Source organism: Oryzias latipes, chromosome 9, assembly GCF_002234675.1.
Source record: "Oryzias latipes chromosome 9, ASM223467v1".
NCBI classification, from domain to species: domain Eukaryota; kingdom Metazoa; phylum Chordata; class Actinopteri; order Beloniformes; family Adrianichthyidae; genus Oryzias; species Oryzias latipes.
The window spans coordinates 31,933,277-31,961,019 of NC_019867.2; the positions used below are offsets into that span (position 1 = coordinate 31,933,277).

Below are 27,743 nucleotides of genomic sequence, written 5' to 3' on the forward strand. Positions count from 1 at the left end.
TTAATTTGTGCGTGTGTGTGTGTGTGTGTGGGGGGGGGGGGGGGGTCTGTTAACTTTTCCCAGAAATAATAATAGTTATAGAACCATCTTAATGTTATGTATGACTTTACAACTTCTATTAGCTACCTAAAAAGCACAACAAAGTTTAAAAAGACGTCGTGTGGCCGTTTAAATATATATATTTTTTTGTATTTATTTATTTAATAAAATAATATTTTTGCTGACAAAACAATGGTTGAAAAACGACGCCATAATAGCTCCCCGTTATTCAAAGCGACCGTAACGTTTACTCCCAGCGTGTTTTCAGGAATCTCGTTTCCTCTTTACCACGCTTCCTTTTTTAACGGAGGACAGTAAACGCAACACCAGTCACAACACAGTCATGTGATTCCAGGCCTGCGCGCATGCGTGTTTTGCACAGCAGAGGAGAGCGGGACGCCGGGGAGGTCTAGTGAAAAATGAGTCCGATATTAGCCGTTTTGTCGTTGACAGCAGCTCTGTTTCCCGCCCACGGGCTGCCCAGCGCCTTCTTCCAGGTAAACCTTTGACCCTGCGGGGTTTGGCCGGTTTACGGCCGTCTGGAAATCCCAGTTCCTCATAGAAACACGTTTCCTTTCGGTTATCTCTGCTTATTTCAAGGTAAAAATAAATAAAAGCTTGGTTTATATTTACAATGTACGGAAATGCTCTGATATAATGTTAATTTTATATTCTATAAACTTGCTTACAGAAAACATAATATATTTCGGAATGTTCGGATCTCAGTCACAGAGTTACTAGTAACTTAGTCACTAAGTCTGTCGTTTAGTTTAGAGGAAAAAAAGAAGAAAAAAACTATTTCTATTTTCCTCATTTAACTTGGGAGGGGGGAAAAACTTCCTCATTTTTTTGCTGACAAAAATGTAAAGTCCTTTGCTCCATGGTGGGCGGGGCTTTCCTATTGGCTATGTTCCCTTTTTAAAATAATACCAACAACAACAATTGTAATAATAAATAGTAATAATAATAATAGCAACAATTATAATAACTAGAAGGACATTTCCAGAAGAAAATGCATTAAAAAGTTAAACAAAGAAATGATCAAAGTTGATTATAAAGTGAAAACAGCACGATGACAAAAATTATATTTTTGTGAAAAATGCCAGTGTCGGGTATCGAACCAGCGAGCTTCTGCACCAAGGATTCCCCATGTATTTCAATGGAGGCAGAAATCCTGGAATATCTGGAAAAGTTCAAGGATTTGAAGAACCAGAAGTCAAAGCTGGAAAAAGCTGAAAGAGCTGAACATTTGAACAATTGAATGATTGAAATAGATGAAACATTGTAGGAGTGAGAAAGGAGTTAGAATAATGAAGGAGAAACAGGAAAACAATGGGTTGAAGGCTTTATAGCATTCAACCAATAATAATATGTCACTGTTTTTGGGGTTTCTGCACTTGGGACACAAAACCAAAGTGCAGAACAGAAACTGGAATCCTTCAACACCTCCGTTTGTTTCTGACGCCTTCGGTTTGAAGGAAGAATGTTGGATCTGAAAGAAGAAACCGATTAGTGTTTTAGTTCAATACAGTTTCTAGTGTCGGTGTTATTGACTGACTTCTTAGGTTCTAGGTACTGTGTTTCTAACAGAAGAACCGAAGAAAAATCGCTCTGTGTTTTCCTTTAAAAACCTGCATGAGGCTCCAGAGGCTTTGAGGGCCTTCGGTGCTTGTCGAGTGACGCACCTGAGCAGGAGCTTGGAGGATCATCCACAGTTCAGTCTGTCGTGAAAACAGTCAGAGGAGAAACCTAAAATGTAACTTTAAACGGGCATAAACCAGGTTTTTTTTAAGGTCTTTCATCTTCATAATATTCCTGAACATCCACAGAAACCAGGTCAGGATCTTCATCATCAGAGTTGACTTTGATGTTCTTGTTCTAGTCGAGAACCGATGGAGAGCCTCAGTTCACAGAGAAGTACTTCAGTCAGGTTGTGGACCACTTCAACTTTAACAGCCTGGGCAACAGGACCTTCAACCAGCGTTACCTGATCACAGGTGGGGGCGGTCTGCACTCCTCAGAGCAGAGCACACGTCCCCCTAACCCCAGCCCGTCCTTCTCTGCAGACCGGTTCTGGAGGAGGAGCTCCGGCCCCGTCTTCTTCTACACCGGGAATGAAGGCGACATCTGGGAGTTCGCCCTGAACTCGGGGTTCATCATGGAGTTGGCTGCTCAGCAGGAGGCGCTGGTCATTTTTGCCGAACACGTAAGGAAGCTGAGACGGGTCATGGATTTGAATGCTGGGGGGTCAACGCCGTTGTTTCCCCTCACAGAGGTATTACGGCCGCTCGCTGCCGTTTGGCAACAACTCCTTCAGCATCCCGGAGGTGGGCCTGCTGACGGTGGAGCAGGCCCTCGCCGACTACGCCCTGATGATCACGGAGCTGAAGCTGCAGCTGGGGGCCGCCCAGAGCCCCGTCATCGCGTTCGGGGGCAGGTAGGACCCACCTGACCTATGACCTCTGCAGCTTTGACACAAGGTCCTTCCTTCGCCGTGACAGAAAAGACGACGCCCACGTTTACAACCCCATAGTAACGAAAGAGACACTTAAAATTCGCTGCTCTGCAAATGTTTAGTGAAAGTGCTGCTGCAGCGACCCTCAGAGGGAGTTTCATGCTCACGTCCTGACTGAGTCGCTTTAACAGAAACGTCCAGCCGCTGTGTATTTATGCCGTTTGGTGGTTGAAACCTGCAAGTTTTTCATAAAAATCTAAATTAAACAGCCTATATCAGGCAAAATCCACTTTTTGAGCCTTTAAGTTTGTTATTTTGTTCATTCCTCACAAAAAAAACTACCCAAAGGGGTCTTTTGATCCATTTCTGAGCACCAGCCCTCCCAACCCCCCAAAACGAGCGGGTCCTCACATTGTGACATCACACAGTGATGTCACCCCTTCCAGGAAGAGTCTGTGCTGCCAGCCCCGCCCCCAGGCTAACAGACACGCCCACTTTCTCTGTGGAGCTAGCGGCGATCGACTAAACGCTTTCATTTCCTATGAACATCCATCTCTGGAAAAGCTCAGATGTTGTTTGTTTCCGTGGGAAAACGCAGACACGCTCTAGGATGATGTCATGAAATGGGCGGCACCCACAAGGAGAGAAAGGCGGGGCCTCAGAGATCGAGTTGACTTTCTTCTGGGTACAAATTGAGCTGCGAAAATAACACAGATGTCATTAAAAAATGGTTCTTTAGTGTGCCAAAGGTGATCACGGTTATAGAGCCTTTTATCAGGGGTTTAGTGTCACTTCAGAAAATGTTGGAGCATCTAAAGTAGGCGTGTCCGTGAAACGACTCTCCATCCCTCATCATTTGACAGGTTTTTTTATTAACATCTAATCTGGGTCGGGCAGAATCAACATGAATGAAGCCAGTTGTTACATGTAACCTTAAAGCCAGCAGAGACAAACCCGCATCACTGTGTCCCAAAGTCTGAGTCTCTGTGGTGCAGTTCAGGGACCGCCGTCACGGCTGCAGGGCGTTGACCCCTCACAGCTTCCTCTGCTGATCAGCTCTCAGATCAAACTGTTTCCATGAGGCTGAGGACGTCACCGTGCCCTTTGACCTTTCCTCTGCAGCTACGGCGGGATGCTGTCCGTCTACATGAGGCTCAAGTATCCCAACATCGTAGCTGGAGCTCTGGCGGCCAGCGCCCCCATCCTGTCCACTGCTGGCTTAGGAGACCCGAGGCAGTTCTTCAGAGACGTGACGGCTGTGAGTCAACAGATTCGACGGAAACTCTGGTTCCTGAAACGTCCTGCTCTGACCATAGAACAGAGCCTGAAACGTTCAAAGGGGAGGGGCTCGAAGGACTGGCAATGGTGGGGGGGACTGGTTAGAAGTGAGGTAACCGGACAGACGTTTCTAACCCGACCTATAATTAAGATCCTTTTGACCACTAGGGGGCGTAGTTGATCTATCTAGAACACTGTTTTTCAACCGGTGTGCCGTGGGAAATGACTCATTCACGGATCTAAAAACATTCAGCATCTCCAGGATATCGGCTCTGTGTTCATCCAAACAGGCCCTGATAAAACACTGAGTAGTTAGGGATACGAAAGATCGTAAAATACTTTTTTCTTTGTGTTTATTTGATTCTATTTAAGATATTTTGATTAGAACGACGGTACCGCAAGTTAGCTGCAACTAAAGCTGTTTGCGGAAAAGTCCCGCCCCTTTAACTGTCTCCACCAATCATTCTTGGAGGCTTAATCACACTTCATCAGTCTGACCAATCAGAGGTGGTTAAAGTCTTCACTTCCTTGTTCTGATTCTGCTCCTAAAGTCTCTCAGTTCCAACAGAAACACCAGCTAAAGTTCGTCTTTAGCGGTGTAGCTTTCCACAGAATCCGGTGTCAGACCGTGGAACAAGAGAACAAAACAATGAAGCTCAGAGAAGAGAGTCTGTCTGCCATCACTACATCTCCCATGATGCATTGGGTTAAAGTGACAGCGTCTCAGCGTACAATGAGTCTTCCTGTTAAACGTCTTAAACCACAACGAACACAAATCAACCAGTTTTGAAATCTTCTTGATGAAATCAGAGGTCAGAGGTCAACAGTTTAGTTCTCCTTCCAGGTTTGTGTTTCTTAACAGCCAAACATCCCAGAGTTTGGTCCAAGTCATCTTTCTAACTGAAACACTTTTCTAAGAACGTCTGGATTATTTTAGATGTTAAACTTAAGAAGAAGTAAGAACAACATTTAAGAAACAGGATGAAGGTGAAACAGACACAATTAAACTAAATTGAAACAATTTAATCATTTAAAGAGAAATAAAAAAAGCGATTGCCTTTGCACCAACATTGAAGAAAGAAATCACTATTTAGGAAGAATATATTTGTTTTTTTGTGAGGTTACATAAAATTACATGTTAATAAACTGAAGGGAAAAAACAACTACTAGAGTAAAATTACAAATAATTTAGTTGAAAATGATTACTGACTAAAACTAACTTAATTTTGATTGCAACTTGCAACTTCCAGCTTTTTCTGCCACAATTATCAGAAAAAGTTTCTCCTTTTTTCATTTTTGGATGCTGGGGTCAAGGATAAGGTCAAGGGTCAAGGATAAAGTGTGGTTTGGCTCAGAAAAGGTAGAAAACACTGATCTAGATCAATCCTGTCACAGGGAGCTTTAAAGAGCCTCTAGTGAGGACCTCCTGTTTAATAAGGAAGGGAGGAACGACATGTTTCTGTCTGATGACCAGGGGGAACCCGGGCCAGCATGGGGGGGGCTTTGGATGACTGAGGAGCGACTTTTAGGAGTGAAAGCTCTGATCTTTCCAGGACTTTGAGCGCGTTTCTCCGGCCTGCAGAGGCGCAGTGACCGCCGCTTTCCAGCAGCTGAGGGAGGCAGCGGAGCGCCGAGGTGACTGTCGGCTCCTGCTTTCCTGCTGGGGGGGTTTGGGGGGGCAGTAATGCATGTTCATGCTCTGCTGTGGTCAGATTACAGCCACATCCAGGCAGAGCTGTCTCTGTGTCAGCCTCCATCATCCGCTCAGGACGTCCACCAGCTCTACGGCCTCCTGAGGAACGCCTTCACCCTCATGGCCATGCTGGATTACCCCTACAGCACCCACTTCATGGGCAGCCTGCCCGCCAACCCCGTCAAGGTAAAAACACAGGGGGGGGGGGGGGGGGGGCACGAGGGCTGCGCAGGTTTAATCAACCTGCAGCCAAACGCTCACGCATGGCTGCAGCCCGTCTGCAGGGTCAGGCGTGCGTCCTTTGCTCGTCTAGAGGACTTCATCTGATCAGAACGGGTGGGTAAAAGCTCAGAGCTTCACATCTGCAGACAAACACTGTTTGTTCTGCAGCGGACGTCCAGGACCGGAGGAAGCGTCCCTCCTCTGCTCTCTGAAGGCTGCTGATTCTGCTGCTCTGGGTTTGTCCTGCAGGTAGCCTGTGACACCATGCTGGGGGGGCCGGACCTGCTGACCAACCTCCGGGACACTGCAGGTAACTCAAGCCGCTCCGGATCGCAAGCTTTTCCTCTCGGCTGCTTCCTCCCACAGAAACGAAGCTGGTTTGATTCCCGCAGGAGCTCATCTAGGAGCAGACGCTGCTGCAGAGCTCAGAGCACAAACAGACACATGGAAGGGGAATAGAAGACAAACGGGATGGGGGGGCAGAGAGGCTCTGAGAGGGACAGAACCAAACCCTCCAACTGTGAAGGTTTGGCATGGATGATGTTTGTGCCGTTACTCCAAGAGCAACACTCACTGTTTTAAAAAAAAAAGGTGCTCCAAAAACTATTTCACACTTCAAACTAACCTGGAGAGAAATTCTCTCTCTCTTCTGCCCTGAAAACAGAGCAAGGCACCTCTAACAAATGTCAATCAGCCAATCAGGACACGAAGGTTGATGCTGATTGGTCAGAAATTCTTCCATCGTAGACTGGATCAGGTCTGTGTGTGATGAGCACAAAGGAGTGTGAGCGCCACTGGAATAATGGCACAAAAAGGCCTCCATACTCGGCCTCCAGAGCAGAAGGACATGAAGGGATGCTGTGGTACAGCGGCTGACCATGCTGTGTCCCTGCAGGGATGGTGTACAACTCCTCCGGGCTGCTGCCCTGCTTCGACCTGTACAGTCTGTATGTGGAGTGTGCGGATCCCACGGGCTGCGGTCTGGGCTTCAACAGCCTGGCCTGGGACTACCAGGTACCCCCCCACCCCCACCCCCCGTCAGCATGCGAGGCTCAGTCACAGTCAGTGAGTCGACCGTGGTCACACGCCGGACACAGTGAAGCCCTTCTGCCGGCTGTAGCTGGATTAGATGCAGTGACCCCACCCCTGATGAAGCCAGTACCGTGTATCCAAACCCATCAGGGACGCTGATGCACAGCAGCCCTGTGGACGCTCTCGGCCTCTGACTCCGCCCCTCTCCCTTGTGATCTCCTAAAGCTTTGGAAGTTGTTGTTTTTAACCTATTTTGAGCACGACAGTAAAAGTCTGACCCTTCTGGGCGTGAATGAAGTTGGGTGTGGTCCCCATGGTTGTCATGACGACCACATTTCTTCCCGCCGCCGTGGCTGCAGGCCTGCACGGAGATCGAGATGTGCTACGAGAGCAACAACGTGACGGACATGTTCCCCGCCATGACCTTCACCGAGGACGCCCGCCAGCTGTACTGCTCCAAGCGCTGGGGGGTGCAGCCCAGGCCGGGCTGGCTCCGGCTCCAGTTCTGGGGAGACGGTAAGTCTGGAGCAAACCACCCGAACTGAGATGTTCTGACGTCTGATTGGCCGCCTGTGTTCAGATCTGTCCGCCGCCAGCAACATCATCTTCTCCAACGGAGACCTGGACCCGTGGGCCAACGGGGGGGTGAGTGTTGAGACGGAGGCCGCCATGGTGGTTCTGTCTGTCCCGCTTCACCTCCTCTCTGCTCTGCAGGTGCGGACGTCCCTCAGCCCGTCCCTGATCGCCATCAACATTTCCGGCGGCGCCCATCACCTGGACCTCAGGTAGAGCCGTCCTTCCTGCGTGGAGCACGCCGCCCACAACCACAACCTGAACGCATTTCTTTCTGCCGTGTCACGCAGAGGCTCCAACGCCGCCGATCCAGAGTCCGTCATCAAGGCCAGAAAGATGGAGGCGGAGCTTATCGCAGCGTGGGTGAAGATGGAAAGGGTTCGATTCCGGCAGTCGCATTGAAAGCTTCTGATGGATTTCAGTTCGGGGTCACTCCGGGACGTTATCACCGTGAAACCGACCAATCAGACACAGGAGCGTTTGAATCAGAAAACTTTATTACACGCCACAAATCAACACCCAAACAGACCAACTTCTCATTTTTCTGCTCAAATTTCATCAATAAAAATGATTTCTCCAACCATATTTTTGGGTTCTAACTGGAAAGCCACTCCCACATCAAAAGCACCTTTATACGGAAAAGATGACCATAAAAGAAGCTCCTCCCACCTAAAATAAACTGCTCAGCTCACATTTCAAAGTTTCAGAGGATTGATGAACACGAGCACACGTGTGTGTGAGTGCGTGCACGTGAGTGTGCGCTTCACAGCGGTTCGTTTGAACAATCCCTTTAAAAATGTTTCACATCACGCTTTACATTAACATTAGTAAAAACCGCTTTACAAGTGTCGGCGTCACAGGAATGGCTTCTTTTTGAAATAAAATGATCTTCAGGTCAAGAGTTAAAGACGGAGCCCAGGAAATAGTCAGAGCCCTTAGATGCAGCAGTGAAGACAGGAAAAGCAGAAGCCGTCACAATGATGACCAAAACGCCACCCGTTTGACCTTAACGCCAGCGCACGCCGTCTGAAGGCACACGTGGGACAGACGTGCAGCCGAGCCACAGACAGGAGTTCATGTGTTCCTGAAATCCTGAAGAGGAGAACCTGCAGGAACAGGCGGCGTATTATCCATATATTATTCTCCCCCCCCCCCTAAAAAACAAACAATGGTCTTCAAAAGCTTCTCAGAAACTGAGACAAACCTCTGGAAACGACCACAAGAACGGCGTTTCCTTCTGTTTAGCCGAGTCCTCAGGAGGAACCAACCCTCCCCCCCCGGACATGAGTGAGGTGACGGCAGCAGAGGCGTGTCACAGCCTGAGGCGCATCAGAACTGCAGAGGCACTTTGAGGCTCAGGTTACTGCAGCGTCAGAATCCTGACTGGTTCTGATCCGGGTCACTTCTGCAGGACGTCTGTGGGTTGAAATGCTGTCCTGGATTCGGTTGGACACACAACGTCCCTCCAGTTCCACCAGAAAAAGGCTTTTGGTGTGAGATCACAAACCGCTTTGCCAAAAGAGCAGCGGTACAAATGTGGCGTCGGTAGAAAAACAAGCGTCTTCACAGTGTTTCAGTCTCGGCAGTAGAGGTTGACGCCTCACGTCGGTTCTGTTGAAGGCGCCGCCATGTGACGGTCACGGCCAGTCTTTGTGGAGTCCCCCCCCCCAAAAAGAGACCTACAGGATGTCACTTCCTTCTCCTCAGAGCTCCACATTTCTCAGAGGTGGGGAGTAACCGTCAGCTTTCCTGAGCCTCCTCATAGACCCCCCCCCCCGCCCCAGAGGACAGGTAAATGACTTTAGAGCTCAATGATTGCTTTGCATTTGGAGTTGGTGCGTCTAAAAAAAGAAACCAGAAACGTCCAGTTTGCCCCCCCCCCCCCCCCCCCCGTGGTGGTGATGAGTACAGCGTCCCGACAGGTGAGGCTGCACACCTGGACGCCCACACCTGCCCCGCAGAGTCAAAGTCAGTGTGGCAGCAAACATGGAGTGTGTGCGGGACGGGGCAGAGAACGGCGGGAAGGGGCAGAGAACGGCGTCCCGTCATGACGGATGAAACGCCGTTTCACAGTTTCCTACTTCAAAAACCTTCAACAAGCTCTTCTGAGCATCATCACTTCTTATTCCTTCTTTGAAAAAAATAACAGGCTTCAAGTAAATAAATAAGGTTTCTCCCCGAGAGCAGAGGTCGGAGCGAGTCTGTGCACGGACGCTGCAGCTCAGGCTGAACCGGAGGGGGGCCACACGGGGAGGGGGTGAGCTTCAGTGTTGAAGACGTACTCGTCCAGGCTGATCAGGCTGCTGTCGTCAGAGAAGAGCAGGTAGAAATATTTCAGCGTCTCCCCCAGGAAGAAGCTCTCCATCTTGTCTCTGGGACTGGGATATTCAGGGTCACGCACGTTGTTGATGGAGGTGTAGCCTCCAGAGGGAACCTGAGGAAGACGACACATTGATTGATTGATTTTTGGGATGAGGAACCCTTCAGTGTCCGATGGGTTTGCTGTAAACGCCACAGAACCAACGTCTGACCCTCATGTCTGACTCAGAGATGCTCAGTCACAGACCTTGGTGTGTTTGTTGAAGCTCTGGAGGATCTCCCAGCCCCAGTCCCGGTACTTCTGCTCCTTTGTCAGCCTGTGGAGGTAGAAGAGACTCTCCACCGTCTCTGGGCGCAGCAGGTTGTGTCTGTCTGCCAGCTGTCACAACACAGACAGAAGAACATCTCATCACAACCTCTGATGGGTGCAGCAGCGTAGCAGAACCGTCTCCAGCAGGGGGAGGCTGGGCCTCTGCAGGCCTCTTCCAGTCAGTGTGGGGATGCTGAATGAGCGAGCTCATGCTGTCAGCACCAAACCCACGTTAACTGGAGCTGCTGGGGTGGAGAGGAAACACAGAGAGGAGGAGCAACTGCAACCGTTTGTCCTCCACACAAACTCTGAGTTCTACAGCCACAACATGGAAAAGAATCTGTTCCACTGAAGAAAGAAAAGATGGTCAGGCATTTCTCATGTAGTGTCTTTTTAGACACGTGCGGCTAACGGTTAGCGCTCTTGGCTCACAGCAAGAAGGCCCCCGGTTCAAGTCCCAGCTGGGGGACCTGAAACAGAACATCAATGGGGGCCTTTCTGTGTGGAGTTTGCATGTTCTCCCTGCACATGCGTGGGTTTTCTCCGGCTTCCTCCCACCGTCCAAAAACATGCTTCACAGGTTCACTGGAAACTCTAAGTTGACCCTAGGTGTGATTGTGACCCTGCGACAGACCTGGATGTCCCCGCCTTCGCCCATAAGTGGCCGGGATAGGCTCCAGCAGCCCTGTGACCCCGAAATGGACAGACGGAAGAAGATGAACGAATGAATGAACAAATGAATGAATGTCTTTTAGTTTTAGACACCTGAAGGTGACAGTGTGGGAACGTAGTGAGATCTGATTTGAAAAGCTGTGGGAGTTTTAGTCATTCAGCCCAAAATGTTTTCCTTTGACTCTCCCAAACATTGAGCCTTCTCTCTGTTGCACATACCTTCACATCGATGTCTCTGGTGCTGCCCTGATGCGTGTTGAAATAGACGATCTCTGGACTGAGGCCCGTTTCCATCTGGGCGTACATCTGGTAGCAGGTCTCCATCAGCTCTTTGGCCAAATCCATGTGCTCAGGAGGAAGGCCGTTGTGAGCGCCGAGGGCCAAAGTGCCAGGCAGGAAGCACACCAGATGGTCCTGAAAAGGATCTGACCCGGGTCAGTGACAGCCCCACCAAGCAAACATCCTTGGCCATAAGAGATGGATGCTGCTGTTTTTCTAGCATTCCATGTTCCGTTTTTAACTTTAGGTTCGGGTTTCATCATGCTGGACGTCCAAAGGCACAGCTTTGGAGCATTGACTGTATCAGAGAACTAGACTGAGTGGCTCCTCCCCCCTCACACTCCAAACAGGAAGTACCAAGAAGTCAGCAGGTTTGACGGATTCTCCCTCAAGCCTGCATCAAGGCCGTGTCACACATTTTCCACACATGGACTTTCAGTCTTTGGTGATGCGTGATCTACGTCATCCAGAAGTGTTTGTTGCGTTTGTCTTTGGTTGACGTGCTCAGATGTCCGTCGAGAGTTTTGGCTAACGGGTCTTAAGAGGAATTTAGCCTTGAGCTGTTTAACATTTTGGGTATTTTAAATATTTTAAACGCAATTATTACGTAAATCGTACACATTTGTGTGTGATTTTTGTGAGATGCAAACACTAATGTGTGTCTTTCCACGATCGTTCCACGTTTGTCTAACAGACTTTCATGCATGAACCACTGATTCATAACTTTTAGATCACCTATACGGCGCATGTATCACGTTACGATTATATAATTGATGCATGAGTCACTAATGAATTACAGATAAACATCACTATAATCACACGGTTCATGTTCTATGTTGTTTACATGTTCTTTGTGTGTTTATTCCTACTTCTTCTGTGGTTTTAACGTGGTTCATTCCTGATACATCTGTGGAAATTCCATGTAAAGAACTCTTCTCCCTTTTTCCACGTAGATTCACGTCTGACCGGTTTACATCCGTGCACGTAGTGGCTGTGAGACACGGTCTAAAGGCCCGTACACACCGGGACGAATATTCGCCAGCGTTTTTCGCCACGTTTTTTGTGTTCACACCCAGGCGATTTTCGCTGACGATGAGCCGAGCGAACATGAAATTTCATTCCCTGACATTAGATGGCGCTTAATGTAAACAGAAAAACTCCTGTACACAAGGTGGCGCTGCGCAACTTTAGGCTTCTTAAAGTCGCTTTTCACTCAGAAGAAGAGAGCAAGTACTTACGCGCTTGTCAGAATAATACAAAGAAAACATGAATATTTCAAGCACCAGTAGCTCCAACTGGTGCTTGGTTCGGGGATGTTTTAGAATGTCCGTCATTATTTCTTCGCGGCAGTGTAGATGCAACTCGGCGTCTATCTTCTTCGCTGGTATGTGTGCTCAGCAAGGCAGTTTTGTGTTTGAGCGCCCCCAAGTTGTGTTTTACTGTAACTTCAGAAGCTCCAGACACGTGTGCAAAAGCGCCATTTTCATTGGTCGAATAGATTTCGACGCGACGCGTCAAAAAACAAAAACAAACCCGAGGCGTTTTTTTTTTTTTTGACGCTTTGACGCGTGGCGTTTTTTCGCGTCGGTGTGCACACTCACATTGGTGCCCTTTGTTTAGTCAGGAGGCGTCAAACGTCGGCGAAAACCGCGCGCGTAATTCGTCCCGGTGTGTACGGGCCTTTAAGGTTGTAAGGGTGTGCACTTCCAGCAAGCTCACTCCTGATTGGCCAGAGTGATTGCCATAGAAATGATGTCACTGCTCACTGACGTCGTCTGGTTCCAACATGGCTTCATTTTGTTGGGTGACCTCACAGTCGCTCAGTCCAGTTCTCACATACAGTCTTTTATTCGTGATCAGGTGAGGCACAGCCGTTAGCCTGCTAGCACGCTTTAGCCGTTACATTCCGTTTCTAAACAAACCTCTGCAGGAGATTTGTGTTTGGATGTTCAGCCGGAAACTTCCAGCGAAAGCCTACAAACAGGAAAACGAGAACTGAGCTTTAATGGAATTCCTTCCGATTTGCTACTGACCATTTTCGGGCTGAACTGCCCGTTGGAAAGCTCCCCAACAAAGGTCAGGCCTGTGGGTGAAGATTTCTGCAGCAGGTTCTTCTTCACTCCTTCTATGGCCTGCAGATAATCCTCAAGGAACCTAGAATGATTGCAGACAGATGAGATAAAACATTCACGCGGAGGGGGGCAGAATTTCACGTCTGCCCCCCTCCCCAGAAGTTGGACGCTTCGCTCCACACGTTCAAGTCCGGAGCGGCGTTCACAGCAAACCACAGCTTCCTTCCTTCAGGTTGATGGGACTTACTGGGGCTCCTTCTTGCCTCCTTGGAGCCACTGCTTCAGCAGGTATTCGTAGTAGCTGTCGGCTCTGGCCCCCAGCGTGAAGACCCCCAGATGCGTGAACTGTCCGCTGTTGGTGTTGATGAACATGGGCACCAGGCCGTCCAGCTTTCCACTCAGCTTGTTGACCTGCTTCATGACCTCACCCACGGCGTTCTGAACACGGAAGCGGAGAGTTCAAAGAGCAGAAAACTGGCAGTGGTGTGAGCAGAACCAGGGTTCTGTTCTGCTGTCGGCTCGGTCACCTGGTACTGAGGATCCTGTGTGAGGCGGGACAGCTCCCTGAACTCCAGCTGGATGCTGGTAACCTCGGCAACGGTGCTGTCAGAGGTCCACCGGGGGGGGTGCGCTGTGCCTTTCCCTATGTTGACATCGGAGTAGGGGATCTTGGAGGGGGTGTTGAAGGCTGGCATCAGCCTGGAGCCGATGTCTTTCTGTGAAAAAGAACAAACGGCACAGGATGACTGAGTTCTTTGTCTTCACTCATCACTTCATGTAGGTTTTATTGAACTCTTGACGTTGGTCTTTCCTACATGGGGTTCTGCTCATTTCCTGTATCTGGTAGTAGATTTCCTGTTTGTCAATGGAAATGCTCAGCAGACTCCAAGCAGCCCAGAAACATCTTTATATTCTAACTTTAAAGTTTTGCTTCCGTCTCACGTTCTAGTCACACAAGCTTTCTTTTTACATCTTTCTGGAAATATTGTAAAGCAGCAATGGTTGTGTGAGCTGTAATGAGGATTTCTGCTGCTCGCTTTCTTCTTATCCATTATTTCAGAGGAGTGTTTGGTTGTTTGCTCTCAGGGTTACAGCTCAAAAACAGGCACAGACTGCAAACCTGCAGAGAAACGAATCCTTTTCCTTTCAGCTGTAAACCCAAACTGTCAAAATGTTCTTAAACTAGGGCTGCACCATAGGAGGGAAAACTGGATTTGCATCAATAGTGATCAATATTGTGATGACGATAGATTCAAGAACAAATAGCAAAAGAACCAAAACCATCATTTCCTTTTCCCTGCAATGGTTTCATTTAAATAAGACTCAACAAAACATAAATTATGGTCCAAATGAGCCTCGTCTACATAGGAGGCAAACAGCTAACATGAAAGGACTGCATCTGATTGGTCAACAACGTGAAGTCGTCCATCTGATTGGACAAATGCAGACATGGATTTATTTGATTTGTTGAATACTTCAAGCTGCCATAATATTGTTTTAGCACATTTAAAGTAACCATTTATTTCAATGTTCGCCGTCTTTTGCGTATTGCTCAGCCTGATATTGCGATAACGATCCCTTTGCGGTTTATTGTTCGGGCCTGGAGGAAACCAAACTGTCTGGCGTAGAGCAGGAGACTCATCTGAACTGCAGCTCACAGCAGCTGATCTCATTTAAGGCCCTGAAAGCAGCATTAGCCTGTTGTGCTCATCCACATCAGGGGGGCCGTTTGAGCAGCTTGGAGCCACATTCACCTTTCAGACCCCTGCAGTCATTTCCATCCTTGTTTTTTTTTAAAAAGGTGACAAAAACAAACAACCTTTTCAGAATCATTGGAGAATTTTAGGAGACTCCGGTGTGAAGGGTGTTGCTATCAGCCCCCCCACATCCTACACACACTTATCCATCTTTTTGAATAATTATTGATATATTGAATTGAATGGATTCTTAATTTTGATTGACAGAAAACAGTGAAGTGAAGATATCTGGGCCTGGCTTCATAGATTTTCAGCGGATTTCTGTTCTGCAGAACCTAAAGATCCAAACATTAAGGCTGCACTGCATGTGTGGTGACCGTTTAGTGGGATCTTTGCTGTTTTTGTGTGCAGTCTAGCTTCCTGCAGTTCAGGACTCAGCTGGGTTCTCCTGAACATCCTCAGACAGGCTCCATGACTTTCTAACAAGAACATAAACCCCAGTCTCAGTTTTAGCGTCTACAGCAGAGACATGAAGGTCATGGAGACAAAGACGCTCTGAAGACAGAAGCAGGAGATCCTCCTCTCCCAGCAGTAAGTATTCAATCAACAGATAGCTGCAGCTGCTTTGTGGAAGTGAGTGCACGTGTGGACTCACGGCTTTGTCCAGAAACAGAGCATCTCCAGTCAGGTGGTAGGTACTCAGCAGGCCCCCCAGGATGCGGATGGTGCTTTCAAACAGGTTGACGTCCACGTTCTTGTTGAATGTCAGCTCTGTGGCCACCCAGGCCTTTGCTTCTTCAAATTCTGAAAAGTGTATTCAAAAAAGTGGGTATAAATGTGCTGAGTCCATCCAGAGACGCCGCTGACGCTCGATCCCTACGAGGAACAAATTCATCAACAAATCTGTTCCAAACACAAGTCACCTTTCCAGGGTTTGCCCTTCAGCCACAGAGACTTTCCTCTGGAACTCCATCTTGGTTCAGAGAAGAGCCAGTGAGCCAAGAGGACGGGACAAACCACTAGACACAGGGGTGGCAGGTCAAACCACTCCTACGGGACCCAGAGGCGAGGGAGACGACGCAAACTAACTAACGGCCGTGAGACGAAGTCTCCACGCAACGCAACCGAGTTGCACCGCAGGCGGACCAGTGGAAATTCTGGATAATCCTGGTTCCGTAAGTACTGGTCACCTGGATCAGTTGTGTTCGGTCGATCAGAAACTGGGCTCACTAAACCGAAGGGGGGTTAGCCGCAAACCAAGCAGGGCAGTAGCTCCCAGGGCTGGACTGTTGGGTATAAAGCATTTAGAGCAGCATTCCCACTCATGACGCCCACGTTCTTGTCTGACGCTGCCGTTTTCTCTGTTCACACCGTCTCAGCCCTCAGATTTCTCTGTTTTTTCTGTTCCTCAATCTCACAGTGCAAGTTCAGATACGTCAAATGATCTTCTGTTCTTTACTTTCAGTTTAAATTCTATGTTCATAATAAAGAGGACACGTTTTTCGGTTAGCTTCTCTTTTGTGTTACATCATAACAGCAGAAAATATGAAAAACTGAAGACCAGTCCAGTGTAAAGCAGACGTGAGCGCCTTACCGTCCTTAAGCCCCAGAATCCACATGGTATCCAGGGCGTCGATGAGCGTCAGACCCAGACCGAACCACTCGCTGTAGGACTTGGAGATGGGCCGCAGCTCATCGTGACCCCAAGCATAGTCCTTGTAGCCTTTCCACGCGTGTCTGAAGGCGTCTCGAACGGCCTCCAGTCGGGCTCCTGTAACAGCGTCAGCATGAACGTCTGCATCAAATCACGTGACCCACTCTAAACGAGAACAGGAGCACGAACCGGAGCCTTTGGCGAGCTTGACTTCCTGATTGGAGAGCGAGTCCTCCTCGTTTCGTCCAGCCTTTGTGTCCTCAGTGTCCAGCTCGGTGTCGATAACGGCGCCATGCCAGCTGACCGCCACCAGGTCAACAAACACAACGGCAGTCAGGTGAAGTGATCTGGCACACAGGCTCACCAAAGCCCTGTGGTCTTCCGTTTCCACACGCATGTCCTCAAACCTCACCTGATGACCTTTGGCCTGTCCTTGTCAGCTGGCGTGTCCTCAGAGACGGTCTCTGAAGTGTTTCCCTTCCGCTGAGAACGGTTCTGCAGAGCAGGAGGTCCTCTCTTGTTGGGTATTTTCTGTGAATTTGGCAGAAACCATCAGTTTACATCCAGATATTAACGTCAGTGTGGAGGACGCCAACGACGCCAACGACTGCATCGCCTTCCAGCTGGAAGAACAGCTGATGCACACCTGGTTTTGGTAAACCTGTACGGTTTGTGTTGTGAGCTTTTCACAGCTCAGCCGGATGAGAGTAAATCGCTTACTGTGAAAGAGCACAAAACTGTCTTTCATGATCCAACCCACCTTCAGCTGCACTGGAGGGGGATGATGCACAGGTTGAAACGGCGGCAACTCCGGCCCCACAGGTCCGGGGTTTGTGGCTCGGTCCTCTGAAAGGCCTCGACACACAAACACACCAAAGATGACTCAGGACTTCCCCAGCTCACTGTCCCTTTCCTGTCTCATCTTTGCTGTATTGTCATTCGATTTATGTTTGTTATTGATAAAGATATGGCAACAATATCAGAGGAAAACGATTTCACAGCAAAGTGCTGCCTCAAAGGGTCCAAACCTTTCTGAGCTTTTCTAATGTTCATTCCTCACAACAACAACCCCAAAGTGATACTTGGATCCATCCACGCATTATTCCTCTAAAAACCTGCTCTCTGAGCACCAGCCCCTCCCAATCCACGTAAAAGAAGTGGTTCCTCACATTGTGACATCACAAAGTGAGGAACCGCCCCTTTCAGGAAGAGTCTGTGCTGCTAAACGCCTTCCTTGGCTATGAACGATACGCACATCCATCTATGCAAAAGTTCAATTGTTTGTTTCCGTGCGAGAAATGCAGACAAGCTGCTGAGGGGATGATGTAATGAAATGGGCGGCACCCACAAGGAGAGAGAGGCGGAGCCTCAGAGATCGAGTCGTCTTACTTCCGGGTAGAAAGATGACTCCAGTTTGATTTTAAAAATGGTTCTTTAGTGTGCCAAAGGTAACATCCCATCATGGGTATAGCTTAGCGTGAAAGGCTTAAGAAAAGCAGGACATAAGTTTGATTCCACTGTGGACCATTTCACTTTTCACTTCCAAGTTCCTCTTTCAATCCTTTCCAGCAGCTGCAGCTGTTACTCCCACTTTTATTAACAGTTTCTTTTCTTGCATTAAAATGTGCTTTTGGTTTGTCAGAAACCAAACCCGCGTCCAGCATCAGAAGCTTTAGCCAACTTTGTTTTGTCATTTAAACCCATTTCAAAAACATCATCCAAAGACCTAAAAAAGCAGCTTTAAAATTCAAACGTATTTATATAAGTGCTGCAGCAGAATGGCAGCTCTGTTCACACGGGGGGGTAAACAGAGATTTGCTGAACATTTCTATGAATCCATGCTTTCTCAGCAAGCGTGGCTGAGAAACATCTGAACCAATAGAATCTAAGGATCATTGAAGCTAAATTCTTTCCTTTCTGGGTCTAAATGTGAAAATCAGCAGATTGATCTTCATATCTTTGAGGTCACGACCCTGAAGTCCTGGGAGGTACAACATGAATTTAGTGGGAGACAACCATGACAAAAAAAACTCTCTTCTATCGCGGCCAAAGACTAAACCTGCAGCTTGGGCTGTGGCACAGCAAAGGAGTCTTACCTCTGAGGTGTTCATTAAAAGTAGGAAATGAGGCTATTCCACAAATAAAGAGGAGAGCGAGGATGAAGAGGATGAGGCTTCGCTGTAATTGGGACAGCTGCTTCCATTTCTGAAGCACACAAAACAGAGGCAGATGAGGAGGAGGAGGAGGAGGAGTGACTTTCTCTTCTGAGCATCTTCAGCAAACTGAACCGAGCAACGGGAAACTACATTTGAAGCTGCTCCTGTGTGACGCCTGAGCATCCAACTACAGTACTATGACAGCACTAACATCTGCTCAACATTAGCCTAGCAGTGGAGCTGCACTGTGAACCCTTGAACATTTCCAGGAGCTGTTCATGGATTTTCCTGCTATCGGCAGCTTGACGCTGACCTGTGACCCCTGGAAGTACAAACAGGGAAACCTCACAGAAACTGTTGTAAACCTTCCAACCACCACACCAGAACCAGACTGAGTGAGCTGCGACTGAGGAGAGACAGAGGACAGAGGCAGACTGCAGACATGGATGCTGATGGAGCCGGAGAGGACGGAGCTCCAGGAAGTGTTCCTGACTGTGGCATGGATGCAGAGGGTCAGACGGAACGGGTCAGTCAAGACGCCGATGGGAATGAGGATTCCATCAGATGGGAGGAAGCAAAAGAAGAGCACCGGACAGAAACCGCTAATGAGGGGGGAGCTACCAAGAGGAGGCTGATGGATGTGGCGTTAAAGGACTTGAAGGTGGGCTGGCGTGTCAGGAGAGGAAGCAGAGAGGAGAAGATGGGCACAGATGACCCGCTGAGGTGACCCTAAACCCAGAAGCAGAAACAACAAGAAGAAGAAGCCTAGAGTGAGGCAGGTGGAGACCAACTCCAGCCCAGGAAAAGCCAGATTTCATGGAGCCACTCACCCTCCAGCAGGACTGCCTCCTCCAGTGCTTGTTGTTGTTGTAACTTCCGCCGCCCGCTCCTGGAAAGTCCACCGACACATAGTCCTGGTAGGAGGGGGGCTGCATCTCCGGGGGCGGGGAACCCTGTGTGGAAGCCGGACCGGCTGGCCAACAGACCCAAACAGCAGCTCAGAACCGGAGTTTGGACTTTTCCCGCCGTGACACTGCGCTAAAAACAAAGTGTGAACCCACAGCGACGCTAACATGCTAGCTGCAGGTTAGCATGTTAGCATAGCAGGCTAACACCAAAGCAGCGAGCAGGCTGCCGTCACCCACCGTCACCCACCGCCTTCCCACCGTCACCCACCGCCTTCCCACCGTCACCCACCGCCTTCCCACCGCCCAGGGCCTGCTGGCTACTCATTTCGAGCCGCAAACCAAAGAAAGACATATTCCTGTTCTGAACGTTTATCTACGCTTCAAGAAAAACACTTTAGCCCCGTTAGCGGCCTGCAAACGGTGAGAAATCTAGAACCGATTTAGCTACCTGAGAGTAACAGAAATAACCAAATTAAAGAAAAGGAATAAAAAAACTCACCCTTAAATTTAGAGGAAGAATGAAGTGATGAGACTGGCGCCAAACCGCCGTCCCGGTCCTCGGCCGTCGGTCGGTGTGTCAGCAGCGGGGAGTCCGGTGATGATCGATCCGGTCAGGAGGTCTCCTCATGATCGGTCACTGACGGCATCAACAGCCCAGCGACACGGGTTTGTCCTGAAACATCTGGGAAATGACACGTACGTTCACGCAGGGGGGTGGCAGCATGCCGCCTTCAGGGACGGCCGGGAAAAAGGAGCTTCGCATCCAACAGAGGAGATTGTTGGTCTATCTGTACGCTATTTATTTGGATTCATAAAATGTAGCTTTATAATAATAACTTTGTACGTCATACAACTTATTTTTAACTCTTGTGTTTATTTTCTATTTGGTGTTTAAAATAAATGAACCAACAAATTCTTCATTGTACTGTGGAGTTGGATAAAACACACAGGCATGAGGAAGACGCTGATTTATGAACTCAGTTTCAGCATACAGTGTTCACATCATTGACTGTATATGAGAACTGGACTGAGTCCTCCGGCGTTCCAAACAGGAAGTATCCACCAACCAAAACCCCACAGACTTCTATAGAGAAATAAACAGCTGTTACTCAGTCATTCTATTGGTCAGAAGAACCAATTTTTGCTCTCATACCTTTTTCTTCTTCATGTTCTCGATAATCCTCCTTTGTTTTCATTAAACCATTCATTATTACAAGTTATTCAAGTTATAAACAGACCAATCAAAGCCTGATAAAAAAGCATGTGGTTCCCGCTGGCTCCACCTCAATGTTTGATTGACACATTCCCCCGACCCAGCTTTTAGAGGAAGGGGAAACTCACTCATGATTGGCAACAGTGGTTACCATAGAAACGTTGGTTCTTTGGGCCGATCGCAGCCTATTAACCCTTCTGGCTCCAAACGGCGATGTCCGTACTGCGGAAAAATGAATTGTCTTCATTTTGTTGGAGCCAGAAGTAAGCCGTTCTTTATGTATGACTCACTGAGTCCACTTTTGTTACAGTCAATGAATCACACCGGACAACACGGGGGGGGGGGGGGTTCTTCTTCTATTGTTTTTTTTTTACTGTTTACTAAAGCAGCTTTGCCACCGGCTGCTAGAGGATTGGTGCGGAATGTTAAAGCGGTGCAAATTGGTCAAATCTTGTTCCAGTTTTTTTTCTTTCAAGCTCTGTAAACACACCAACCTCTTCAACTGGCGTTCATGCGACTGCTTTTAATGAAAAGTCCACGCATCGTTACACGATTTTTAAAATCTGTGTTGGGGCTCTCCGTACAAACCAGGCGTTCAATGAACATGCGATGAAAGTTCATTATCAACCCAACTTTGGCCAATTACAGACTTGGATTTGGTAGTGATGGATGGGTAGCGTCCTTTTCAAAACAAACGAGCACCAAACATTTGAAAACTGACCATGGACCATGCCGGGCTTGGGGTGTCGGCGCCTCCGGGGGTGGGGCCCCTGGGCTGGGTGGCCCTGGCCCCTTTGCTGGGGGGGGGGGGGGGGGGGGGGGCTGGGGGACAGCTGTTTGACCACCGGGGCACAGTCGACCAGCTGTCCCCAACTTACCCCCTTCCTCATATAACCTCATATTAGGGTGAGGGGGTGGGGGGTCTAGCCTGCGATGCGCCTTGGGGGGGGGTTACTTGGCAGTGGCCCCCCTCCTATGGTTGCTGTATGGAGTGGGCCCCCCCTCTTTCGGTTTTATTTGCACCTTAGACATGTAGGGTCCTTGGTAGGGGGGGTGCTTGGACATCACTGCAAGCAAGCAGCAGATGTCCTCCTGGCACCCTACCCGCCAATTTTAACCGCACCTTAGACATTTAGGGCCCCTTGGTGGGGAGGGTGGGGGGACATCACTGTGAGTAATCAGGAGATGTCCCCTTAGTGCCCTACTCGCCAATTTTAACTGCACCCCCCTTAGTACACACACCCCTCCCCCTTCAATATATACATTCCAACATAAACACACACACATGCACACACACACCCTCTCAAACACACATACATACACACATTTTGCAAGGAAGGTGGGACCTGGGTCCATCTGTCCCCTACCCCTTCCCTGGTGGGGGGTGCGGGCCCCTTGGCGATGGCGGCCGTGTCCCTTGGGGGCCGGCTCCCTGGGCCCGGCGGTGCTCTCTCCGCACGGTGGGGGGGTTCATATTACACCTGAGCCGGGGGTGTTCGTGTCCCTGGGGGGTGGGTCCTGGTCCTTGCCCCTGAGCGCTGGGCCCCGCCAAACTTCCAACATGGCCGAGCCTGGTCGGGCCATATTTATAACACCCCTTGTGGGCCACCCTTTTTTCCCCGGGGTTCCCCCCTCCTGGGCGGGGGCGGCGGGCCCCTGCCTTGCTCCTCCCTGGACCAACCGTGGGCCGGTTGGGTGGCTGCCTGGAGTGCGGAGCGGGTCTCCCTTGGGGGGTCCTGGCTCGTACCTGGGGTTGGGGCGGGGGGATGCCCGGAACTCCTGGGTGGTGGTGGGGTACTCGTCTGGGGCTGTGGGCGTCCTTCTCCGGTGGGGCCCTGCGTTGGGCTCTTCCGGCGCGGCGGGGGGGCTGCTTTCCTGGCTGGGCTGGGGCGGCGCTCTCTTTCCCTCCGCGCCTCCCTGCTCTCTGGCTCTGGGGGCCTCGCGGCGGTCCTGCTGGCCCTGGCCTGGGTGGCGGTCTTGGTCGCCCGGGGGGCGGTTGTTCCCTGCCTGTTCCCGTGTGGCGTTGGGGGGATTCCGGCTGCCGCTGCTGCTGCGGCGGGGGTCTGGGTGTGGGGGTGGCTGGGCGCTCCTCCTCCTTCTTTTCACATTCCACCATCCATTTTAGAAGAACATAAACACTCACCTGAGCACAGGTGTTAGCTCACCTTTGCACTTATAGTTTGCATGATTGAATGAATGAAAGATTTCACACTAGTTGGTTTAAAGGCATAAGTATGCGTGTGAACACTATCTGTTTTGTGTACATGTTGACATGTGGACATTTTTCAGCTAGCAGGTGTGTTTATAACATTTGAGTGTGTGTGAACAAGCCCCGCCCTTTTTGTACTACATTGGAACTGTACCGTAACGATAAACAACCAGTAAACCTGTCTGCTCTATGCTGCTTCATGGTCTTATCCCCCTTCCCCTCCTATTATCACCCCCTACCCCCCCCCTCTCTAACATCCCTCTCTCTTCTTCCCTTCTTTCCTTTTCCGTCCGGTCCAACACCAAAGATTTTCAATCATGGTTGAAATGAATAAAGTTTGGCCTCAATTACAAAAGGGGTTTATTCAGACATACCTTTGGTTTGTCTGAAGATTAATAACCCCTCTTGTTAAAGTAAAATATGTCCAACACAAGAGGCCCTCAGCTCTCATCTGCCTGCCTAGCTGTTGGACAGGACAAGTTAAAAAAAAAAAAAAAAAAGAAAACTGACCATGGAGGAGAAATTAGAAATTGCGGTTTGTGCTCCGCCAGAATTATAAGACACCAAGGCTGTGTCCGAATTCCTGCCCTAACCTCTACTAAAAAAAAACTAAATACTGGAGGACTATGTAGTGTACTGGCTTTTAAAAGCAATTCTGACACCATGCTCACTATTTTTTTATTTTTAAAGGCGGATATGACGTAATTGATTTCACAAAGTTAAAGTCTAATTGATATGAGCGTTTTGGGACAATTATTTAGGAATCCACTGAGTTCTGAAGATAAAAACCATAACGTTGTGTCCAAATTCCTTCCCTACTCACTAAATAGTGCACTAAATAGTGCGTTAGCTGTTTTCTAGATCTGTCTGATGAATCTACCATTCCAAAATCCAGTGCACTATAAATTTCCCAGAAGTCTCTGCGAAAAGCCAGAGTGCATCGATTATCACTAGATTGGCGAATATAGACCACAATGCATTGGGTCAGAACAATTTTTGCCAAAAAAGTGTATTTGAATGTTTTTTTTTTTTTTTAATAAACCATCAACTTTTTTATCCTCAGAAAACAGTGGACTCAAAAATAATCACCCCAAAACACTCGTATCAATTAGATTTTAACTTTGTGAACTTGATGACATCATATCTAAAGAAAACGTAGTGAGCGTGGTATTAGAATTGCTTTTAAAATACAGGACACTACATAGATTTTTTAGTAGTTATATAGGTTAAGGTGGGAATTCAGACAGTCTTAAAGGTTTATTAAAAAAATGTTTTTTTTCAGACATTTTCAGATGCAATGCATTGTGGTCTCCATTTGCCAATCTAGTGATCATTCATGCACACTGGTTTTTCGCACAGACTTCTGGGAAATTTCTAGGGCACTGGATTTTGGAATTGTATAAGACAGCACTACCAAATGGCAATCACACTATATAGTGCACTATGTATTGAATGGTGAAGGAATTCGAACGCAACCCTAGTGTCTCATACATGAGAACAGCACTGTGACGCTGGGTACATCCCCGGCATTCAACTGGTTGAAACGTCAGTGTGCGTTCAACGCGCGGTCTTTACACCGAACCAGAAAACGGACTTTACATAATTGCATAGCGATACGTGGACACAAGAGTTTCTCTGTAAATGAGATCAGGATATAAATGAGAAATGGGAAAATTGGTTCCTGTGTGTCTGTTCAGAACGTTCCACTAGAGGGCGCCATCCCTCTCAGATCAAGCTGACTGCTCCAGCCAGAAGAACCTGCTATCCTAGACACTTTAACATTGGGAGGTGGGTCATCTAGACCCACTAGACAGAGCTCTGAACCTTTTTTCTTCAATGATTTGTGATCTTCACTGGTGTCCATGGATTACATGAAATCTTTCCACCTTTATCCACCTTTGTCATGGTAGGGAGAACACCTCAATGGAAGGGGGGGGGGGGGGGTCATCTAAGATAGCACAAGGGTTAAACAGCTGCTGGTTAGAGGACGATGGCGGAGAGGACTGCAGCGGTGGGAACACAGCATGGGTCTAAAGGACCCAAGACCTCATCAAACCAAGTCAAACTGCATCTGCAGTTCTCATCACCAAACAGATTACTGTCAAGGAACTAAAGATGCCGGTTTAAGTGGTTTGATCCCAGTTTCTAGCAAACTGTGGGTTCCTTTGAGAGTCGGAAGCAGACGGTCCCGGTCCTGAAAGGTTCGGTTGTAGAGGGTCTGGACATGCAGAACTGATGATGGCAGCACTTTGTTGTTTCTTCTGAAGCCTCTCCGGAAACCAATGACTAGTGTTCGGCCTAAACAGAAATGTTAACAAGTAGAGATACTTTTGATTTGATTCTGTTTTTTATTTCAAGGAACTTTGCTTCATACAAAATGTTCAATGTAGAAACAATTGCAGAATTCAAAGTACGGCCCAGAAACACAAGTCAGGCAAATAAAACATTTCACTAAATCCCAAATGAATGAAAGTTCTAGCTCTGCTGCGTGGGGCTGAACTACCAACAACATGAAATACTGTTTAATAGAAAGTAGTCTTTCAGACACGCCCCACAGTTCATATCAAATATTAAAAATCAACAACCAAAAGTCACATGGTATAGAAAAGTACTAAGATTTGCACATGCACGTACATAGTTGGAGCATGCAGACATTTGTATTTTCTCAGGAAAATGCCACATTGAAGGAAGAAACGCTGTGGAGAAACGGGGCCGCAGGTCCGATTCCTTTCACGCAGAGCAGAGGCCGCAACATTGAAGGAGGAACTCTGGCGAGCTTCCTCCGCAGGGACACGAAGCTGCTGAGAGGAGGAACGTCCGCAAACGCTAAAGGCATCCTGACGACGTCGTCATTAAAACTGCGTTATTGCAAACAAACGGATCACATCAACTCTCAGCTGGAGCAAACCCCCCTTTAGACATTGTTGAAGTGAGTAAACGCTATGCATGCAAATATATGAGAAGCGTGTAAATATTCGGCCTCATCTTAACGTTTTGTGCCTTTATGCATTTCAATTCTTTTTGCTTTAAAACATTTGGTCACAATCATGCTGAAGCCTGAATGTGAGGAGAGCAGCATCAGAAGCTACAGAGAGAATGGAGACATGACTTGGTCTTGTTGCATAGCCCTACTTGCTGAGTCTTAGAGTTCTGCACACAAAGGTTTCAGCCGCCGCTCAGATCTGAACAGAAAAACTCTCCCAAAGTTGCATAAAACGAAAACGATTCATGTGTAAACCATAAACCAGATGTGGTTCTGGGTTTGGATCGGTCCTGAATCACACACATACGCACACGCACACGCAGAGACACAAAGCAGCTGGGAACTGTTTCCTTCGACTGGAAAACAGAGAGGCTGGTGTGGAACGGTGAGAAGAAAAGCTCAGGCGAGCTCACATCTTCATGCAGCAGCTGGGAGCCGCCTCCAGGTTTTCTGCGTTTGGTTTGGAGCTGAGCTGTCAGCTCTGCATGCTACACGGGTCGCAGCTGAACCCGCAAAAGCAGTCCTGCAGCGCCTCCTGCACGGGTCAGCAAACATCCACTATTAACTGTGTCCTAGTTCCGTTCAATAAAACAGAAACACCACGTTACTGACCAACCACAGGTTTCTGGTCCCAAAGAGATCAAAGAAAGCAGCTTAAAAACAGCAACGTTGGATATTTTGAAGGGATGGTGTTGGAATGGAAACAGATCCCACTCATGGCAGTGTTTCTGCTGTGAGCTCGGAAACGCTCATCTGCTCCGATCCAGCATCTTAAGGCCGTGTCACACGGCCACTACGTACATTCTGAGCATTTTCACGTATGAAATGTCGGTCTTTTGTGATCCACACGTGATCTACGCCATCCATAAGCGTTTCAGCCGTCAGCCGTTTACATGAATTCAGTTTTGAGCTGTTGAAAACTTTGGGTCGGTTGAGAATGACTTTTTCACGTATATATTCACGTATGACCAGTTTTCATCTTTGCAGTATGCACAAAGTGCACGTAGCGGCAGTGTGACACGGCCTTAGCGAAGCAACGGATGAGGTGGACACAAAGATCTCTCAAAGCGTTTGCCTTTCTGATGGAAGTCCCACTCGTTCCTGTGGTTTTCTCCTCATTCCAACCACAAAGCTGTTCTTTAAAGAATCAAACCAAATTCAGGCTTACAAATGGGACCCATCACTCAACATGCAACAGATGTCCAACAATATCAACTATGTTCTAAGATGATCTCTAAATTGCAAGACAATCCTGATTTAGCATAAGTGGTAGAAATCAAATGAAGCCAAAGCATCTCAGCACGCCTGGGGAGTCACGTCACTGAAATGTGGGTGTTCAAAGCCATGAAGTGGCCACCAGCAGAGACCTTTGTTCAGAACATACATATTATTGCTTCACATATCAATATTTGGCACCAAAATATCCATAATTCTGCTGTCTAGGGAAAACGGTGTGAACTTCGATGTGTTTAGACTGTTCACACCCTGATAAGGACTAGAGCTGGTACGATGGTGGTACACTTCCATGAATGGACCAACATATTTCACCTTTTTCTTTTGAAACTTTGATACAAGACTCTGACTTATCAGATTTCTTTGACAACATATCCCAAATATATTACTTTTTTTCTATTTTTAAATGCAAAAGTATTTTAAAATTTCACTGCAATCTCAGCACAAAAAGTATGTTTGTTTAAGATCAGAAGTAATTAATAATCAGACTTTAGTCTGTTCATGATATCATAAAATTGTATTTCTGGGTGACTCTAGCATGAAACCAGAACTCACAAAGAGGAAACTGGAACACAGCTAATGATGCAACTGTTCAGGGTTTTGGTCCCGCCAAAGCGGATCAGAAAGAACCAAACAGGCGGAAAGGAGGAAAGCCAACTGACGGAGTAGTGTGAACATTCTGGACCACTGCCATGTCAGAGGAGCAGAGGCTGCTGTCAGAAATGCTTTCGGGGTGAAAAATGAAT

At 48.1% G+C, this 27,743-nt stretch overlaps 2 protein-coding genes across 5 annotated transcripts; one reads left to right on the forward strand and one right to left on the reverse strand.

Annotated features, from left to right (window-relative positions):
- The first annotated feature begins 391 nt into the window (after nt 1-391).
- On the forward strand, nt 392-7,875 carry dpp7 (dipeptidyl peptidase 7). The gene is made up of 13 exons (XM_023958879.1): nt 392-536; nt 1,922-2,036; nt 2,106-2,245; nt 2,313-2,476; nt 3,617-3,752; nt 5,326-5,407; nt 5,485-5,651; nt 5,937-5,997; nt 6,583-6,701; nt 7,079-7,235; nt 7,300-7,364; nt 7,434-7,504; nt 7,583-7,875. Exons 1-13 carry the CDS (start codon nt 459-461, stop codon nt 7,692-7,694), a joined length of 1,467 nt encoding a protein of 488 aa, XP_023814647.1. The 5' UTR covers nt 392-458; the 3' UTR covers nt 7,695-7,875.
- On the reverse strand, nt 7,772-20,093 carry man1b1 (mannosidase alpha class 1B member 1). Of its 4 annotated transcripts, none has more exons than XM_020706349.2 (15): nt 19,859-20,093; nt 19,282-19,404; nt 19,073-19,180; nt 18,392-18,500; nt 17,056-17,150; nt 16,708-16,826; nt 16,485-16,594; nt 16,236-16,412; nt 15,297-15,445; nt 13,472-13,660; nt 13,192-13,382; nt 12,906-13,026; nt 10,813-11,007; nt 9,859-9,990; nt 7,772-9,726 (listed from the first exon to the last, which is right to left on the reverse strand). In XM_020706349.2, the coding sequence occupies exons 2-15, from the start codon at nt 19,384-19,386 to the stop codon at nt 9,514-9,516; spliced, it is 2,013 nt and encodes a 670-aa protein (XP_020562008.1). In that variant the 5' UTR covers nt 19,387-19,404; nt 19,859-20,093; the 3' UTR covers nt 7,772-9,513. The 4 variants fall into 4 exon arrangements, with proteins under 4 accessions (XP_020562008.1, XP_011478059.1, XP_011478060.1 ...); XM_011479757.3 differs by having other exon boundaries at nt 19,282-19,424; XM_011479758.3 differs by having other exon boundaries at nt 19,282-19,489.
- Nucleotides 20,094-27,743: the final 7,650 nt, after the last annotated feature.

Excerpts from the sequence above, each read along its gene's own strand:
- dpp7 (XM_023958879.1), top strand. The coding sequence starts at position 459 with ATGAGTCCGATATTAGCCGTTTTGTCGTTGACAGCAGCTCTGTTTCCC. Across the intron at positions 5,652-5,936 it reads TGCCCGCCAACCCCGTCAAG|GTAGCCTGTGACACCATGCT; the intron begins GTAAAAACACAG and ends TTTGTCCTGCAG. Across the intron at positions 7,236-7,299 it reads GCTCCAGTTCTGGGGAGACG|ATCTGTCCGCCGCCAGCAAC; the intron begins GTAAGTCTGGAG and ends GCCTGTGTTCAG.
- man1b1 (XM_020706349.2), bottom strand. The coding sequence starts at position 19,386 with ATGCAGCCCCCCTCCTACCAGGACTATGTGTCGGTGGACTTTCCAGGA. Across the intron at positions 18,501-19,072 it reads CATCCATCAGCCTCCTCTTG|AAATGGAAGCAGCTGTCCCA; the intron begins GTAGCTCCCCCC and ends TGTGTGCTTCAG. Across the intron at positions 9,991-10,812 it reads CCAGAGACATCGATGTGAAG|CTGGCAGACAGACACAACCT; the intron begins GTATGTGCAACA and ends GTGTTGTGACAG.